At 33.6% G+C, this 17,659-nt stretch overlaps 1 protein-coding gene across 1 annotated transcript; it reads left to right on the top strand.

Moving 5' to 3' along the window:
- The first annotated feature begins 3,635 nt into the window (after positions 1-3,635).
- Positions 3,636-6,143, top strand: LOC129951253 (kelch domain-containing protein 10 homolog). Its single transcript, XM_056063337.1, has 2 exons — positions 3,636-4,858; positions 4,930-6,143. The coding sequence occupies exons 1-2, from the start codon at positions 4,298-4,300 to the stop codon at positions 5,872-5,874; spliced, it is 1,506 nt and encodes a 501-aa protein (XP_055919312.1). The 5' UTR covers positions 3,636-4,297; the 3' UTR covers positions 5,875-6,143.
- The last annotated feature ends 11,516 nt before the right edge of the window (positions 6,144-17,659 follow it).

The raw sequence follows: 17,659 nt of genomic DNA, 5'->3' as shown, positions 1-17,659 counted from the left end.
CTCAGGCTTGTTTAACTCCCATACTAATTTATAAACAGATAACATTTCATGTTAAGCCTAGTACATATTTGTGAACCATCTCGTGAACCCATACAAATTTCAGTTTTTGGTTCACCCGTGAACTTGCTCGTGAAGCTGAGTGGAGAACAAAGTGGAGAGTTTTCGTTCACTGGCAATTCACGTGCAAAATGTACGGGAACTGTTGGTGAAGCTGAAGTCAAATGTTCACAACGTGTACTCACAAGTGTGTACCAGTGAGCAATGTCAAAAGTTCACTTTCTCCACTGGCGAACGTTCACTTCACGAGGAAGTATGTACTAGGCTTTAACACCAAAACACAAACCGTTAAAGCCTAGTACATACTTGTGAACCATCTCGTGAACCCATACAAATTTCAGTTTTTGGTTCACCCGTGAACTTGCTCGTGAAGCTGAGTGGAGAACAAAGTGGAGAGTTTTCGTTCACGGGCAATTCACGTGCAAAATGTACGTCAACTGTTGGTGAAGCTTTGACATTTGGTTTCCGCATTTTACAACGTGTACTCACAAGTGTGTACCAGTGAGCAATGTCAAAAGTTCACTTTCTCCACTGGCGAACGTTCACTTCACGAGGAAGTATGTATTAGGCTTAAAGCCTAGTACATACTTCCTCGTGAAGTGAACGTTCGCCAGTGGAGAAAGTGAACTTTTGACATTGCTCACTGGTACACACTTGTGAGTACACGTTGTGAACATGAACAAACCAAATGTCAAAGCTTCACCAACAGTTCCCGTACATTTTGCACGTGAATTGCCCGTGAACGAAAACTCTCCACTTTGTTCTCCACTCAGCTTCACGAGCAAGTTCACGGGTGAACCAAAAACTGAAATTTGTATGGGTTCACGAGATGGTTCACAAGTATGTACTAGGCTTAACCGTGATAAAACCTTTTGTTCTTTCTGAATCAACTTCACTAATTAGTGGATATTCATGTGAAAGTGGAGAACTAAACAAACAGGATACATTTTTTTCAGAAGAAACACCTCTCGAGCTAACAAAATGCATTTTTCAAGCGAAATGTAGTAGTTATGGCAGTTTTACATTTTTATTTCTGTTTGAAATTTTAAAGAAAAGTATTATACGACATGTTTCATGTTCAGTGATTATATGTCACTGAATGAAATTTGTTGAGCTGTCAAATATAAAAATAAAAGGTGCCAGCTATAGCTAGCACCATTGCAATTATTTTGACTGATTGCTTATAGCGATTATTGAAAATGCGTGTCATTGAAAAAAAAAATGCCTGATAGAAATCCACCTAAGCAAATTTTCTGCAGGACATTGGAATTGCATAAAATTGAAACAGAAATATGTATATGAACGATTCGTTTTTCTTTTGGACAAAAACGAATCAGCTGTTCAGGAAAATAAATGTCTATCCGAAAATTAGAAAAATACATTTTTAGCCAAACATAGCTATGCAATTTAACTTTTTTCACAAAAAAATTCTTTGATTGATATCTAATCGAACAGTTTTTTGTTTTTAAATTTAAGGGGGTGTATTCATTGAGAATTACAAAAGTCGTGATTTCTTGATCTATAGTTTAAGGCATAGAGATATATATTTCTCTATGGTTTAAGACTCGTTGATTTAATAAACACAGCTCTTATTGATAGTCAATTTTTCTTATAAGCTTAGTAAAACCAGAGTTTAAGGTTGTATTCTACCACAATTATACATCCAATGACAGGTCAAAGCAAAAAAGTACTATTATATTTTCAAACTTGTTGTTTTGTGCTGTCATTCCCCCAAATTGGATGTATAATAAAATAATAATATTTAAACAAAAATTGTGACTGATTCTTTATCCAAACGATATCATTCCTAAAAATTATTAGCCGCGTTTTATTATCACCATGATCTGATCCGGATCTTGGATTTACATGCATTACAACAACAACACAAGATCCTGCTTTGTGTTTGGATCTCAATTTGAGATCCAAAATTTAATTCTTTTTTTCACAACAAGGAGCGCTCTATCATTGTGATTTCACATGTAAATGTTGGTATCATTGCAAACAAATTAAATAAAACCTGTATTGCCATATAAACATTTTAATTTGACTGAAATAAAATATTTTTTTTAAATAAAAAGCGAGAAGCTTTATATTTATTTATTTGGTATATAATCCATGAAATAATTAGATATTTTCACAAAACTAATTAATTGGTGAAATTCAAATAATTAAGTCCAAAAAAATGTATATTTGACATAATTTATGGGTAATAAAAAAAAGGAACAAAAAAAATCAATGAGCAAAATGTTCTATGGGCAACCCTGCTTTAAATGTCAAAGAACATAAATAAAATCGAGAAAGCTGCAGCAGAAAAAAATGTTGAAAATACTTTTATATGGGAATTTTTTGAAATCATTCTTTTAATTGAAAATGGTTGTAAGAAACACTTAGGTGACATAAATTAAAACTCAGAACCGTCTAAACCATCTCAATTAAGAGAGTAGTTTTGAAATGACGGTGGGTTGTATGTAACACTTTTAAGAATTTTGTATGATTTTCTCTCGAAATTCTTGGAAGTGTTACATACAAACCACTGTCATTTCAAAACTACTCTCTTTATTGAGATGGTTTAGACGGTTCTGAGTTCTAATTTATGTCACCTAAGTGTTTCTTACAACCATTTTTAATTTAAAGAATGATTTCATAAAAATCCCATGTAAAAGTATTTTCAACATTTTTTGATTTTTGTGATTTGCACATTTTCAGAAGTTGTGGAGCTACAATTGGAACTGGAATCATCATCGATAAGATTCAATAGGGATAAAATTGAATTGTTTGATTCTTCGATTTCATCACTTTCAAATAAAAACTGCAAATTATAAAAGTTTTTAAAAGAGAAAAGAAATAAAAATTAAAATGAATACTTCGATCAACCACAGCAGCTTCCATTTTGGGTATTTGTTTATATTTTTTTTGCTTCGTCAATGTCACTTTTGAAAGAACGAATTTGACACTGCTACCAAACTCTAAATAATATAAAATATGATGATCCAATGCTGTTTTATATCATGATCTGATCCGGATCAGATCACGATGATAATAAAACGCGGCTATTGTCGCTTAATTCAAATGAATTGAACCGTGGTTTGTATATATTTCTTTTTCTTTTGCAAATAACTTAAACTCCTCTAAGAAATCCATATATTCTTCAATTGCGGTATCAATCGACATTTTTATTAGATATTTGATATAAGTTCAGCTTTTCAATTCACAAACAAAAATCAAATATGACATTTGGCTGTGATAATAACAAAATAAACACAGCAATTGCTATGTTTAGATTAAGCCCTAAACTTAGGTTTAGATTTATTTATGAATAGCCTAAACACTGGTCGTGATTAATAACAACTTAGCAAGAGTTTAGCAAACACCTATAAATACGCCCCAAGCTCTTTTCCGGATGGATTTCAATGATAACTATCACTTGCCCATAATTTCCTATATTCCTTCCCGTTCTTAAATTCACCACACCACAGCCGTAATCAATTTTTGTTACCAAATGTCACTACAATCCAACAGTTGTCAGCCCTTAATCCATCTCCTTCACTTACATTCCTTCTAGTCTTTCTGTCAAAAAATATACCTTGACTGACAAAGTGACAAAATTAAATTAGTTAATCCAAATCCTGGCTTTTGTGGTTAATTTTCCCAAAATTTAATACTCGCACCCGCATAACATAACCAAAAATAAAAGCCAAAGCAAATGTAGAAGAAGGAACAAAGATTAAAAATCGCTTCGCTGGCAGTTGGGTGATTAAAATCAGCTTTAAATCTAATATTTAAAGTTCACATCTAGCTCTCGGTCTCGATCTTGATTTCGATTCCGTCGATCTAGACATCGACTCGACATCCACGCGAGCAGAGCAGATGTCAAGAGACAAAAATAAAATAAAAAATGACGACTACCTCCCCAAGGTCGTCGAGTTATAACACCTAAATAAATTAATAATAATAACAACAACAATTCACCTTCTCTTGAGTGAGTTTCAAAACAAAATTTAAAGAAAATTTTGTCAAAGCTAAAAAAAAAGTGCCACACAACTCGTAATTTCTTAATAACAACAACGACATCCAAGTCTGCGTCCAAGAAGAAATTCCATAACAAAGAAAACCAAAAATATATTTGGGTTGGGAAGATTTATCATTTTGATCAGTTTTTAATCTTCTAAACATTAACAAAAGAAGAAAACAAAACTTGTGAAGACGAATAAATCAAAATCCACAGCTCGAACATTTTGTGATGAGAAGAAAAAACATATTTTTTACGACATTGAATACGATTTATTGGAATATTTTTATATTTTGCGAAAATTGCCTTAATTACATTCTCCGTAAGTTCAATTGGCCCGCTCTGTCAGTGAATTACAACATGGATTGGAATAATCTAAATCAAAACCAAGCAGACCAAAACGATACGTCCAGCAGCTCGTCGAGTAGCAGCGAGAGCAGCAGCAGCAGCAGTAGCAGTGACGATGACATGGACATGGATAGGGATGAGTACGTTTTCAGGGCGTACGAGTTGACTAAGGTTAACTACAAACTCCAAAAGTCTGACGCATTTCCCGTGTCGAGGAGTGGCCATAGAGTTATTGCATCCGATGCTCATCTATTTTCGCTGGGTGGTTACAATCCGAGATCGGCTAGAAACAGTGCGATGCGCGGACGGTGTTTGCTCTTCCAGGAACTCTGGTCGTATAATTTTGCTACAAAAAAATGGAAGTTGCTGATGGACAGCAAGACGAAAAACATGCCACAGGAATTAGCCTCAAATGCTCTTGCGATACATAATAATCTTTTAATTGTAAGTAAATTTTAGTTAAAGAATAACAAAACAATAAGTTCTAAAATATCTTTGATTTGTTTTGAAAATAGTCACATGGAGGAACTGGATATCCTTTTGGTGAATGCTGCTCAAATGATTGCCATATCTTTGCAACTGGCCAACACCGAGGTGTTGTTCGCTTGACAGTCGAAGGTGTCTTGCCAACAGCGCAGTATGGTCCTGGCATAGTGATTCATGACAATCACCTCTACACCATCGGCGGTACAACAGGTTTTGAGTATTCCTGCGATGTGTTCCGTTTGAATTTAAAGACCAAAGTGTGGGAGAAGGTTTATATTTGTCGGCCCGAGATGCGAGACGACCCTGAAGGCAGATACCGACACGAAGTCGTCTACGATGGCAACCACATATTCATCCTGGGTGGAGGTACATCAATGACAGTCTACGATCTCCAAACAATCCCCGCATTCAATTTGAAAACCAACACCTGGGACTACTTTGAAACCAAACCAGATCCGACAGTTTCCGAAGGAATGCCAAAGCCTCGCAAGTGCTTTTCATGTGTGCAACTGGAGACGCAAAATGGCGTCGAGGCATACATTACCGGTGGCCTGCAAAGCGATTTCACAACGTACTTCTCCGACGTGTGGAAAATCAATTTCAAAACAATGCAGTGGACCTTGGTGAAGACGGCTGTGCTGCCTCGACCATTGTACTTCCACTCGGCTACAACACCTGGCAACGGTTGCATGTATATATTCGGTGGCATCGAGTACAATAAAACAACCATGCGGCGTCGCAATGATCTCTACAAAATGTGGATGACAATACCAAAACTTAGTGAAATGTGTTGGGATGCAATGACCTTCTACCATCCCAATTTAGACAAATACAAACGAAATCACCTTCTGAAAGTAGGTATTCCCGAACGGTTTGTTGATCGCGTCGTAGAACCAAAATCTCCAACGAGAAATGTTAGCAGCACATCATCTAGTTCCTCCCCATCCAAACGGTCTCGTTCGCTTTCGAAGTGAAATTAATTCCCACTTCTGTTATTATAAAATTTAAACAAAACAAAAAATAGTGCTGCTTTTGTTTGCGTGGATTTTAAGAGAAATTAAAATTGTTTTGTTTTCTTTTTAACAAAAATAAAATAAGTAAGAACAAAAAAAGAAATCAATATTATTATATATATTTTATTATATTGTTTCTTCAATATCAAAAATCACTAGTTGAGGCTTTTATGCTAAGAATAATTATATTATTGATAGAATGCAAAATAATTTTTGAAAATAAAATTGAAAGTATTACCAAAATGCTGACAAAATTTTATTTTTTAATGTTGATTTATTTTCTTTGCATTAAAAATGAGATTTAAGACTCTTTGTATATTTCTTCCAGGGAGCTGGGATTATAGTTAAAATTGAATGGGGTTCTTTTGCACTGGGATGTTGATCTTCTGACTCGAATTGATATTGCTCTAAATGGCCATGGCCGTATAACCTTGCACATCATTGTTATATGCAGAGAGGAAGTTTTTTAAATATACCTCTCTGAAATAGGAAAAAAGTACACCAATATAGATTTAAATGAGTGCTATAATTAGAACCCGTAGCATGATGGTTAGTGCGTTGGACTGTCATGCAAGGGATCTGGGTTCAATGCCTGCCTGTGCCACCTTAATTTAAAAATAATTTTCGCGGGTGCTGCCTCTTGCGAGGAATTGACAAATCCTTCAAGAGTAATTCTTGTCATGAAAAAGTGCTTCACAAAAACTAGCCGTTCGGATTCGGCCCAAAATTGTTGGTCCCTTCCATTCCTGACAACAGTACTCGCACACAGGAATGGTTGAGAGTTGTAAGTCACTAGGCCCTGGTTCACAACGGACTGTTGCGCCACCCCATTTGATTTTTTATTTGAGTGCTATAATTCATTCATTAATGTTCTTAATATTGCGATGGACTTATATATACCCAAAATTAAGAAAATCAGTAACCAAAAACCTGTGTGGTTCAATAAAAGAATCATAAATCTTAATAACTTAAAAAATAAGGTTTACAAGCAATTTCGCAAGTCTAATAATGATCGTAAATTATATAAACAATATCGAATTTTACAAAAAGAATTCGATACTTTAAATAAATTTCTATACAATCAATATCTGTTTTGTGTTGAGTGTGATTTAAAAACAAATAGCAAAAGTTTTTGGAGGTTTATAAATAATAAAAAAAACAATCAAATGGCATTCCCAACCGTATGTGCCATGACGGCATTACTTCATGTGACATCTCTGTTGTATGTAACTTGTTTGCTAAACATTTTCAGTCGGTTTATTTAGACAGTTGTCCTAATTTACCTAATGCTACAAACATAAACTCTTCAAATACTCCTATAAATTTAGACAGTTTAAGTTTTTCCACTTCTGAAATTGAGTTAGCGTTGTCTAAGCTTAAGGGTGCTTACCAATTTCACCAATCATTTTACGAATGTGTGCGAATGCATTGGCTGTTCCTTTTAAAAATTATTTTTAATCGTTCACTTGCAAATGGCGAGTTTCTAAATGCTTGGAAACGTTCAACAATCACACCTATTTACAAATCAGGTGGTAGGCAAGATGTTTCAAACTATCGTCCAATTTGTAAAATTGCTACGATCCCCAAATTTTTTGAAAAGTTAGTCAATGACAAATTAAATCCTTCTCTTAAAGCAATGATTTCACCATACCAACATGGTTTTGTAGCTGGTAGATCCACTGCAACTAACCTCACTATTTTTAGTAATTTAGTGTTGAATGGACTTGAGAAAGGTTATCAGTATAATGTTGTCTTTACTGACTTTTCTAAAGCTTTTGACAGAGTCAATCATGTTGCTTTACTTATGAAGATAAATAAAGTAGGTTTTCACTCAAACTTTTTAAAATGGCTAAATTCATACTTAAGGGATCGTATTCAGTACGTTCGTATAAATAACATTATTTCTGCACCGGTATATGCTACGTCGACATTCCTGATATGTTTTTAAATTCAAATTGCTTGATGTATGTAGATGATCTTAAGGTATTTCGTTGTATACAATCTGAACATGATTGTTTCCTTCTGCGACAAGATCTTGATGTTTTATCGACTTCTTTAATTTGATTTAAATAAATATCTACTAACATTGAAATCAATCATGTTGCAAACAGTATTTGTTTCTCTTAAACACCTGGATATTAGTTCATTGGAAGCATACACAGTTCAATGACATGGAAAATTAAAAAATGGTTGGTTTCGAAGCAATTTCGCAGGAACATTAATCCCAATTAGAGCTAAAATTTGAGAACAATCAATATGATTTGCTACTATTTCACGAATTAACATAACCTCTGTATACTTTCTACGAATGTTAAGAGGCAAAATACCGAGTAGTTTACACCTCTTTTTATAGGTAGAAAAATCTATGTCCCATTGAAGTCTTTTCACTACAACTCTCGTTAATCGCTTTTGGATCTTTTCGATTCTAAATGAATGAAGAAAATATGAAGGATTACACTGCAGTATTCAAAACGCAAAATATAAATACTTTAAGGTGTGTGAATATGAATCCTAACATTGAACTGCCTTTAGCAACTAAAAAATCTATATGCTTTACAAAGTCAAGTTTTTTATCAAAAATCACACCAAGATCTTTTTTAAAGGTTATAACGGACAATGGCATATGATTGATTTTATAGATAAAATTAATTGGACGATGGTTTCGAGAAAACGTTAGGCATTGGCATTTGGAAATGTTCAAATGTAAACATAATTTTCCACTAACTTTGCTGGTGGTAATGTTTAAAATTTTAAATTGTATGTATTATATTATCTAGTAATCACTAAAGTACCTATTGTAACTTTGTTTGATGAATAAACTAAACTAAACTGTAAATACATAATACGTTGTTTTTAAGCGTAAAGTAAAACCCAACGTAATTCTTACAAAAATATTGCCCGATTTTTTTTTTACAGAGAACAAATTTTTATTTCCTAGATACAGTTCAAATCATTTTAAGATTTCACCCCTATTAGCATTGGCTAGTCGAATGAATAAATGTGTTAGTGTGAGAAATTTGTACTACCGTTGGCGAATTGAGAACCGTTGATACGACTTTAATGTCATACATTTTTCGAAGATTGAACTCACTTTATTGTCGTTATCGAATGTTCGTTGATTTGAACGTCATTCGTGTTATTATTTGTCGAACGTTAATATTATGTGAGAAAAGGTGGAAGCTTATGTAAAAGAAATGTCGGAAAATAAAACACAATGTAAGTTCATATGTATATTTCAATTTTTTTATAAACATAACATGAATCAGCTGCAAGAGAACTAATACAAATCAGTACGAAAAGTTTGTCGAACTAATGGTCACATTCACAAAGCTAGTGGCTACGTAGTCAAAATTCAACTATGTAGCTTTGTGAATGCAAAACTACACTACAAAGCTAGTCAAACTGGAACTGTCACATTATTGAAAATTGCGAATATATAATATAAGAAACATTTTTGATTTGATAACTTTAAGTTATCTTTTGTGTTTTTAAATTCAATAAAATCAAATTTAAGACACAATTTAAATGATTTATATTTGTACTTATTTCATTTTGAATTCGTGTGTCTTTTTCGAGCAGCTGATTCTGAAACGTCAAAATAATTTTCCACTAACTTTGTAGCCGAATTTTTTACACTACGTCGGAGGGGAAATTTCAACTACTTTTGTAGTTAGATTTAGCCAATCAAAATCCTTAAAAACTTGCACTTAAAACCAAAAGCTACTCCAGAGGTTTGCCTCTTACTTATTATCACTGTAATATCCTTTCCTGCTAAGGTACTGATAACGCAACTCAATCAAAGCAACGATTCCTATATGGGTTCCGTCAACACATTCTATTACTCCTGGTAATATGGCCGTTAAAAACAAACAGGCTGGGATGCGACCCACACTGATAACTTCCCATCCCGCCTGTCAATTTGTTTTGCTTAAAAGTTTGTCTATATGTACTCGTATCAATTTTTACCAAATTTGCGTACTATTTTTTATGAAAAAACGGACTGTTGGATTTTTATATAAAAATTACTGAAAATCGAAAACAATATTTTCTGTGAAATAAAATAAGTTTGAAGCCAATATTTTTAATTTTTGGAAAGCTATTTGAGTCGAAAGTAAATTTTTACCAAGTTTTGGTTTTGTTTTTTTTAGAGTTTTATTTTTTGTAAAAAACTGTCAATTCGATTTTTCTCAAAATTTGTCCTAATGTTGAAAACAATATTTCTTATAAGTAAAAATTAGAAAGAAGCTATTGTCTCAAATTTTTGAAAAGATATTTGAGTCGAAAACATTTTTTTACCTACTTTTATTAATTTTGTTTAGGTTTTTATTTTTTGTAAAAAAACTATCAATTAGATTTTCCTCAACATTTTTCAGAATGTTGAAAACAATATTTCTTATAAGATAAAATTAGTTTGAAGCCTGAATTTCAAGTTTTTGAAAAGATATTTGAATTGATGTTCATTTTTTACAAACTTTGAGTAATGATTTTTTTAGATTTTTATTTTTTTATAAAAAAAAACTGTCAATTCGATTTTTCTCAAAATTTTGTCAGATGTCAAAAACATTATTCTTCGTTGCACAAAATTGTTTTGGAGATGAAATCATATTTTAGTCGTAAAATTTTGGAGGTGACAAATTTTTTTGTTCAGTTTTTTTTTTTGATTTATAAAAAAACAGTTAAATGGATTTTTTTCAAAAAATATACTTCTTTGATATCATTTATTTAATTCAAGTCTCTAGCGTTTTTGATTTGTAAGATATTTAGGGTTAACCAAAATTTTCACCTTTTTTCAAAGTGCTATGGTAAAAAAAAAACACCTACGCAATTTTCTTGAGAGATTAGAATTAAAAGAACTTCCAGTACCTACAAAATATTTGTTCTACTAACAGATGATTAGGGAGTTTCAAGAAATTAGAGTTGTATCTAATATTCTTGCGCAGTCGAAGCATTCTTACTTTTTTTTTCTGTAATTTTCGTTTTCTCCAAAAAGCAAATCTGTGTTGCTTATCATTTTATTTTGTATTTTTATTAAATATAAAAATTATCAAGTAACGAACACAATTTTTTTTTAAATTTCATGAGTTGCCGTTTATTTATGCCTGAATTTCGAACTCGAATTGTAAAGTTCGCTAACCATGGTATGTCGAATGTGTTTAAATCACTTCGGACGTTCAATTCGCCAATACCTATAATAGGGGTATTAGTTTTCGTAATTTCTCAATAGTTAGATCATTTTGGGGTTCTCATTTGACTCTGCTTAATGTGTTGAAAAACCTTGAATGTTCTTAATGGTTTTGAAGAATTCGTTTAGATTAAGAGTTTATTTTTGATGCTGATTCTACATTTCTTTAATACTGTTTTGGGTTTTCGATTAAGGACCGTCTTCGCTTGTATGCTTTAGCGTTTTTTTAAGGTCTAGTAGGGCAGGTAAATACGATACTGAACATATTTGAATGCAATATTGAAGTAAATGATGGTATATTTGCAAAATCATCAGGAATTTTATTTAAACAAAATCAGCTTCATGAATTTATATTACCTAATATGTGGTTCTTTCGAAGATTGTCAGAAACTTGCAGTAGATCGATTTTAAATTCGGATTCGAACTAAGACACTAGAGGAATTGTAATTAGATTGCCAGCTTAGCTTTGTTGACCAGTGTAAATTGTTAGAGGACAATTGTTATAAACTAAGCAACATTGTACCAAAACTGTTCTAACTTAAAAAACACTATTTTTTAACTTAATAAAATGTTTTATATTTAAAAAAAAAATATTTTTCTAGAAACAAATAATAAAAACACGAAGTCTCTTGCACAGAATTCAAATGAGATCTTTAAATAGGATAGGTGAACTTTTTTATCTCTTGCGTACAGCTACAGTTCGAAGATTCAATGGAACAACACGAGCGCCAAATTCAACATTGCCAGACTAAAGGATCCCACGACCCGTCAACAATTTAGGGACCACCTGTCACACGAAATGAGAACAATCATTAGCACAGTACATGACGAAATCAACGCCATTGGAATACTGTGAAAAATGTTTTCATTTCAGGTGCTGACAGAATAGTCGGTCGGAAAAAGGAAGCAACAACACTTGGCTTTCAGAAGAATTAAGGATCAACGAACGCAAACGCAAAAAGAAAGAAACGAGCTGGAGTCCTCGTTTCCCATGAAAAAGAGAGAAGTTCACCGCAGTGTGCGCCGCGACAAGCGTAACTACATCATCGCACTGGCGCAATAAGCAGAAGATGCTGCAAACAGGTGCGACATCAGGACCGTTAACAGAATAACCAAAGAGTTGACCGGTACACACAGCTCAAAGCAACACCTGGTGAAAGAAGTAGACGGTACTGTGAAAAGTTCGGTGGATGAGCAAGTCAGAAGGTGGAAAAACGCTTTTCCTCCGTTTTAAACCGAGTGTTTTTGCAAACAACGTGCATCCTATACCTTCTGAATCGCCTGAAAAAACAGTAAAGATGAGATCATTGTCACAATTAAAGCACTTAAGAACAACAAAGCGGTTGGAATTGATGGAATTGCCGCAACGCTTTTACAAGCAGCGCCAACGTCATCAAGCGAACTGCTTCATCCGCTCATAAAAGAAGCCTGGACCGCCGAAAGCTTCCCCCATAAGTGGAAGAAGGGAACTATCGCCAAGCTCTCAAAAAAAGAGACCTTACAAAGTGGGAAAACTGGAGAGGAATTTGCGTTCTACCAGCCGTTGCCAAAATAGTAGCAAAAGTTATACTGGCACGCATCAGAGACCACCTTGAGGCCACACTTGATGCCGAACAAGTAGGATTCCGCGCTGGTTCTTCCTGTATTGATCATATTAATACCCTTCGGATCGTTATTGAACAGTGTGTTGAATATCGATCACCACTACACCTGCTGTTCATCGACATATCTGAATAGCTTTGCGGAGGAGAGGCATTCCAAAAAAACTAATTGCTATTAATAAATCAGCATATGATGGATCCAAGTGTCACGTTTTGCACGATGGTAGGTTGTCAGATGATTTTGAAATCCGAAGGGGAATCAGACAGGGCTGTATTCTGTCGCCAATAATGTTTTTGCTGGTGATAAGCGATGTACTGCTCGCAGCTTTGTCAGGTAGCGGAGGGATCCAATGGACTTTGACATCCTATTTAAAGCATTTGGATTTCGCGGACGATGTTTGCTTACTCTCTCATAAAATCATGGATCTCCATCAAATGTTGAGAGAGAAGAAGAGGTTGTGGGGCTGAAAATAATTTCCGACAAAAAAAATCGTTTCCATAGAAGGCTCAACCGAACAAGACGTCACCTGCCGCATCAGCAAAGCAAAAGCGGCTTTCGGTATGCTTTCAATAACTCTATCAGCTTAAGAACAAAGCTACGACTGTTTCGCATAAATGTAGAATCAGTGCTTCTTTAATGGTGCAGCTCCGAAAAGGTAACAACCACGCTCCGAAAAGGTAACAACCACATTGTAGGCCAAGCAATGCAGTGAAATCCGCTCACACAAGGAGGAAGAAGAGCTGGACGACCGAGAAGCACATGGGGCAGGACAGTCGAGGAGGAATCAGCGTCAAGAGTTTGAGGGAGCTGGAACACATCTCCGGAAATTGTACACGATTGAGCGTAGGGGTTCCCAACGGACCAAACAGGTCTTAGGACCTAATTAAGTAAGTACGTATTCTTCCCCCCAAAAAATTCAACCGTAAAACCCGTTCTTTATAAATGCCCATCAGTTTACTCTTATGTACAGTTTCGGACTTTTTTTTATATTATACGAGCACTCTAGGGGATATGAATACCCTTACTGGAACAAATATTCTTTTTGTAGTCGCACTACACGAATGTGGAATGAAATATTTCCCACTATTACAATGTGCTGACATTCAAAACCTATGTGCATCGGTATCTCCTTTATAATCCTGTCCTCTCCTAATTGTTAGCACTGGGTTTATAAATTATATGGATATTCATATCCCTTTGAGTGCGGGTACAATATACATATACAGGTATCCAAAAACTAGGGCTGGAAACGTGATTAGGCACTAAGGAATAGGAGTTGGCTTAAGTAACAATTGCAAGTTCGAACAAACAAAGACGAATTGTTTTAAATTGTATATGAATGTTTTTTCAGCTGGAGATATGAACAGGTTTTGAAAGCAAGCCTAACATAAATATGCCAAAAAAGAAATCTACCATAAGAATAAAAGTATTAAATAAACACATAAGAAATTCCAAATAGAGAAACAACAACGAATGCAGATTGTTTTACCAACCATAAAACAGTGAAGCAACTCATAAAAGCAACTATCTCCAAAAAATCCCCAGGTGTAGACAATATCAACAACACTCTTCTGAAAAAACTTCCAGTTAAGGGCACAAGATTCCTTACCGTCCTTCTAAACTCTTGCATCAAACTTAGTTATTTTCCCAGCAGTTGGAAAGTTGCAAAAGTTATACCCATTGCGAAACCAGGAAAACCACGTGAAAACCCACTAAGCTAGAGACCTATAAGCCTACTTAACTGTTTGAGTAAAATCTTAGAAAAAGTATTAAAGGCAAGATACAGTGCCTTGTCGATGACTTAAATCTTTACCCAGATTATCAGTTTGGTTTTAGACCTAGTCATTCAACTATACACCAAATTGTTAGAATTAAAAATTCAATAAAACAAAACCTTGGTATAAAGAAATCTACAGGTATAGTCCTTTTGGACATCGAAAAAGCCTTTGACACAGTCTGGCACAATGCCCTTATTTTCAAACTTGCCAAATTTAACTTTCCTATCCTAATCATAAAAATTATAAAAAGTTTTCTGGAAGACAGAAAATTCGCAGTCCATTTGGGAAACGTATAAGATCCTCAAAATATGAAGTTCCCGCAGGCGTCCCGCAAGGATCTGTTTTGGGCCCAATTTTATTCAATATTTTTTTGTCTGATTTCCCGATTCCCAAACCAAATGTTAGCTTAGCAATATTTGCTGACGATACCTTTTTATTTGCCTTGGTGTTTTATTTCGAAATGTCTTTACCGAATTGCAAGAAGCCATAGTTCTTATTGAGAAATATTTTCACAAATTTAAAATTAAAGTCAACGGTACGAAGACAATAGCAACATGGTTTACACGTCGAAGAAATTTTTGTTACTGACCGGACAAAAAACTAAAAATCTGTGCCAATGAAATCGAATGGTCGGATAACTGCAAATACCTCGGCATATTTTTAGATAAAAAGCTTACTTTCAAAACACACATATCTAATACAATTAACAAAATCAACTTAACAATAAAGATTTTATATCCTTTCATTCACAAGAACTCAAGTCTAAGCAAGCAAAATACTTTATGGCGCACCTGTTTGGTTTGACTGTGCTCACTCGCACATTCAAAAACTTCAAGTCAAAATAAAGTTTTGAAAATGATGCTCGGATTGCCATGGCATTACTCAACTAAAAGACTGATAAGGCTAATGCTTACACAGTTAAGAAACGTATCTAACCAAAATAACACCTAAAATTACTGCCAACTTCTGCATTTTGTTGATAATGGGGCCTAAGCAATACCAGTTTTTAAGATTCTAATAAGGGTTTTTCTTAGTAGCGTTTTCCCTTGAACCATAAATTAATTTTAAATAACACTTCTCTATATTATATATATTTGAATTAAGGGGGTATTCTGGTCTAGAGACATGAATTTTAGGTAATTTTTGAAGTGCTGTAGAAAAAAGCAAGCAACAATTTTACCATCAATTTTCTTATACATTATTTATTCACATTAGAAGCATACAAAAAAAAAACGTAAAAAAAAAATCAAAATTCCGTTAGTTATCAGCTGATGGAGTGGTTCGTCTCAAAAATTTGGTGCGTGACCATACCCACGATTTTAACTCTCCTAGAAATCTGAAATCAAAAACTAAAAAAGATTATTAATCTACAATAATGTCGCAATGTCTGGAACTACGGAAAAGTTACAAACATTTTTTTTTTACAAAATGGCGACTGCTTAAAAAAAAAAATACAAAAATTTACCACCCTTTTGAACATTCTTCCATTTATTAAAAATAGTAAAAATGAAAATTTGGGGATAGCCGTAGTTCCGGACGGAGTCCCTAAAGAAGTCTCTCTTAAAATTTCAAGTAAATCGGTTCGACAGGACCTGAGAAATCGTGGGTATCAGATTCAAAAAGACGGTTATGAGAAAAACGCGTTTAAAGTAACCCATTATGTCTTTTGTTCTATTAGTTGCGGCCCAACATATTTGGATGGCTGCTCAGCAAAATACTTATTTCTCCGAAAATAATTTGAATTTGGGAAAATCCTCTCGTAGACATATTCTTAAATAGTTAAACTATGAAAATATGAAACAAAAAAAAATCGATTTTTTTTTATTTCTAGACCAGAATACCCCCTTAAAGATGTAAGGAATTAAAATGTTCTAAATTACTTGCTAATGAAATAATTTAAAATGTAAAGATATTCTATATTAAGCTACAAATAAATAAATAAATAAATACAAATTAACACATAAGAATTCTATACTGTTCATTTTTTTAAATAATGTACTTATATGCCTAAGCCCCATGGTTTAAATTTCTTTGGTTATTAATTAAATAAGCTTTCTTAATTATTTTACTTCATTTGTTAATTCTAGACGTAAAATTGTTTATATTCATATATTTCCTTAAATCGAAAAGAAAAAGTAGAACTTTTATGCTATTATTGGATAACATTTGCAATGTTTGGAAATTATTACTTTGGGGTTTATTCAGTTCCTCAAAAATGACGTTAACTCTCATTTCAATGAAACACTAGCAAATAACTTTTGTTTTAATTGCAATCTCTGCCATATAAAAACATATAATTATGTAAAAGCTTTTCAACGATATAAATATCATTTTTCGGAACAAAGAGACCAAAACCACTATTCTCATTTCTATAATTTTTAATTGCAAACCTTGCTTATTGTACAACTTTATATAAAGTATAAAATGTTAATTTGTTTAAGCCCTATTTTTCTTCAATATTTGACAAATAAACTCTGTGTTAATATCACATTTAACTATCAATAAATGGTTTTTTAAAGCTTCTTTTGAATTGCAAATCTCTACCGGAATCATTTTGGCACTGTTCCTCGAATAAGTTTCTTTGTTCTATTCTTAATATACATTTATGATAAAAAATAGTACACATACGCCAGAGTTTCCCATTAAGAGTTTCACAAATCTTTGGACAATAAACCTTTCTTTAATAGAACATATTCAGTAAAAAGAGTTTTGCATCATTTAAGGACGATAATGGAAGATGAGTTAATTAATTAGATTATTGGGAAATATTTTCTCTAAGAATTTTTTGCCTTCCCGGGAGCAAGTTCCTACTATCGGGAATTGCTCACGGAATTCTTTTTCCTTGGGAACAAATTTTGCGAACATGAAAATAATACATTTTTTTCGAACATAGTTTTGGAATGATTCGACAGTCAGTTCTTAGTATAAAAATGCAAAGAATATCATTTGTATTTTTAATCGATGTAATACAACGAGAACAACTAAGTTTTTGTTGTGTAAACGTTTTTGGAACTCGAACTTTGCTTCAACATCCCGCATTCTCATCACTAGCATTTCAAGGTTGTGCCTTGAGGTTTCATCCAATATCTTTTTCTGAAACTCACTAATTTTATCAAATATTCCATTTATTTTTGGTGTCGCTTCATAGCCTCAACCGCCTCGTCAACCTTATTGCAGAGTTCTT

The sequence above is a fragment of the Eupeodes corollae genome, chromosome 3, assembly GCF_945859685.1.
Source record: "Eupeodes corollae chromosome 3, idEupCoro1.1, whole genome shotgun sequence".
In the NCBI taxonomy this organism is placed as follows: domain Eukaryota; kingdom Metazoa; phylum Arthropoda; class Insecta; order Diptera; family Syrphidae; genus Eupeodes; species Eupeodes corollae.
This window is presented reverse-complemented; position numbering and strand designations above follow the sequence as displayed.

Coding starts and splice junctions, on each gene's coding strand:
- LOC129951253 (XM_056063337.1), top strand. CDS start 4,298: ATGAGAAGAAAAAACATATTTTTTACGACATTGAATACGATTTATTGG. Junction 4,859..4,929: donor TACATAATAATCTTTTAATT/GTAAGTAAATTT, acceptor TTTTGAAAATAG/TCACATGGAGGAACTGGATA.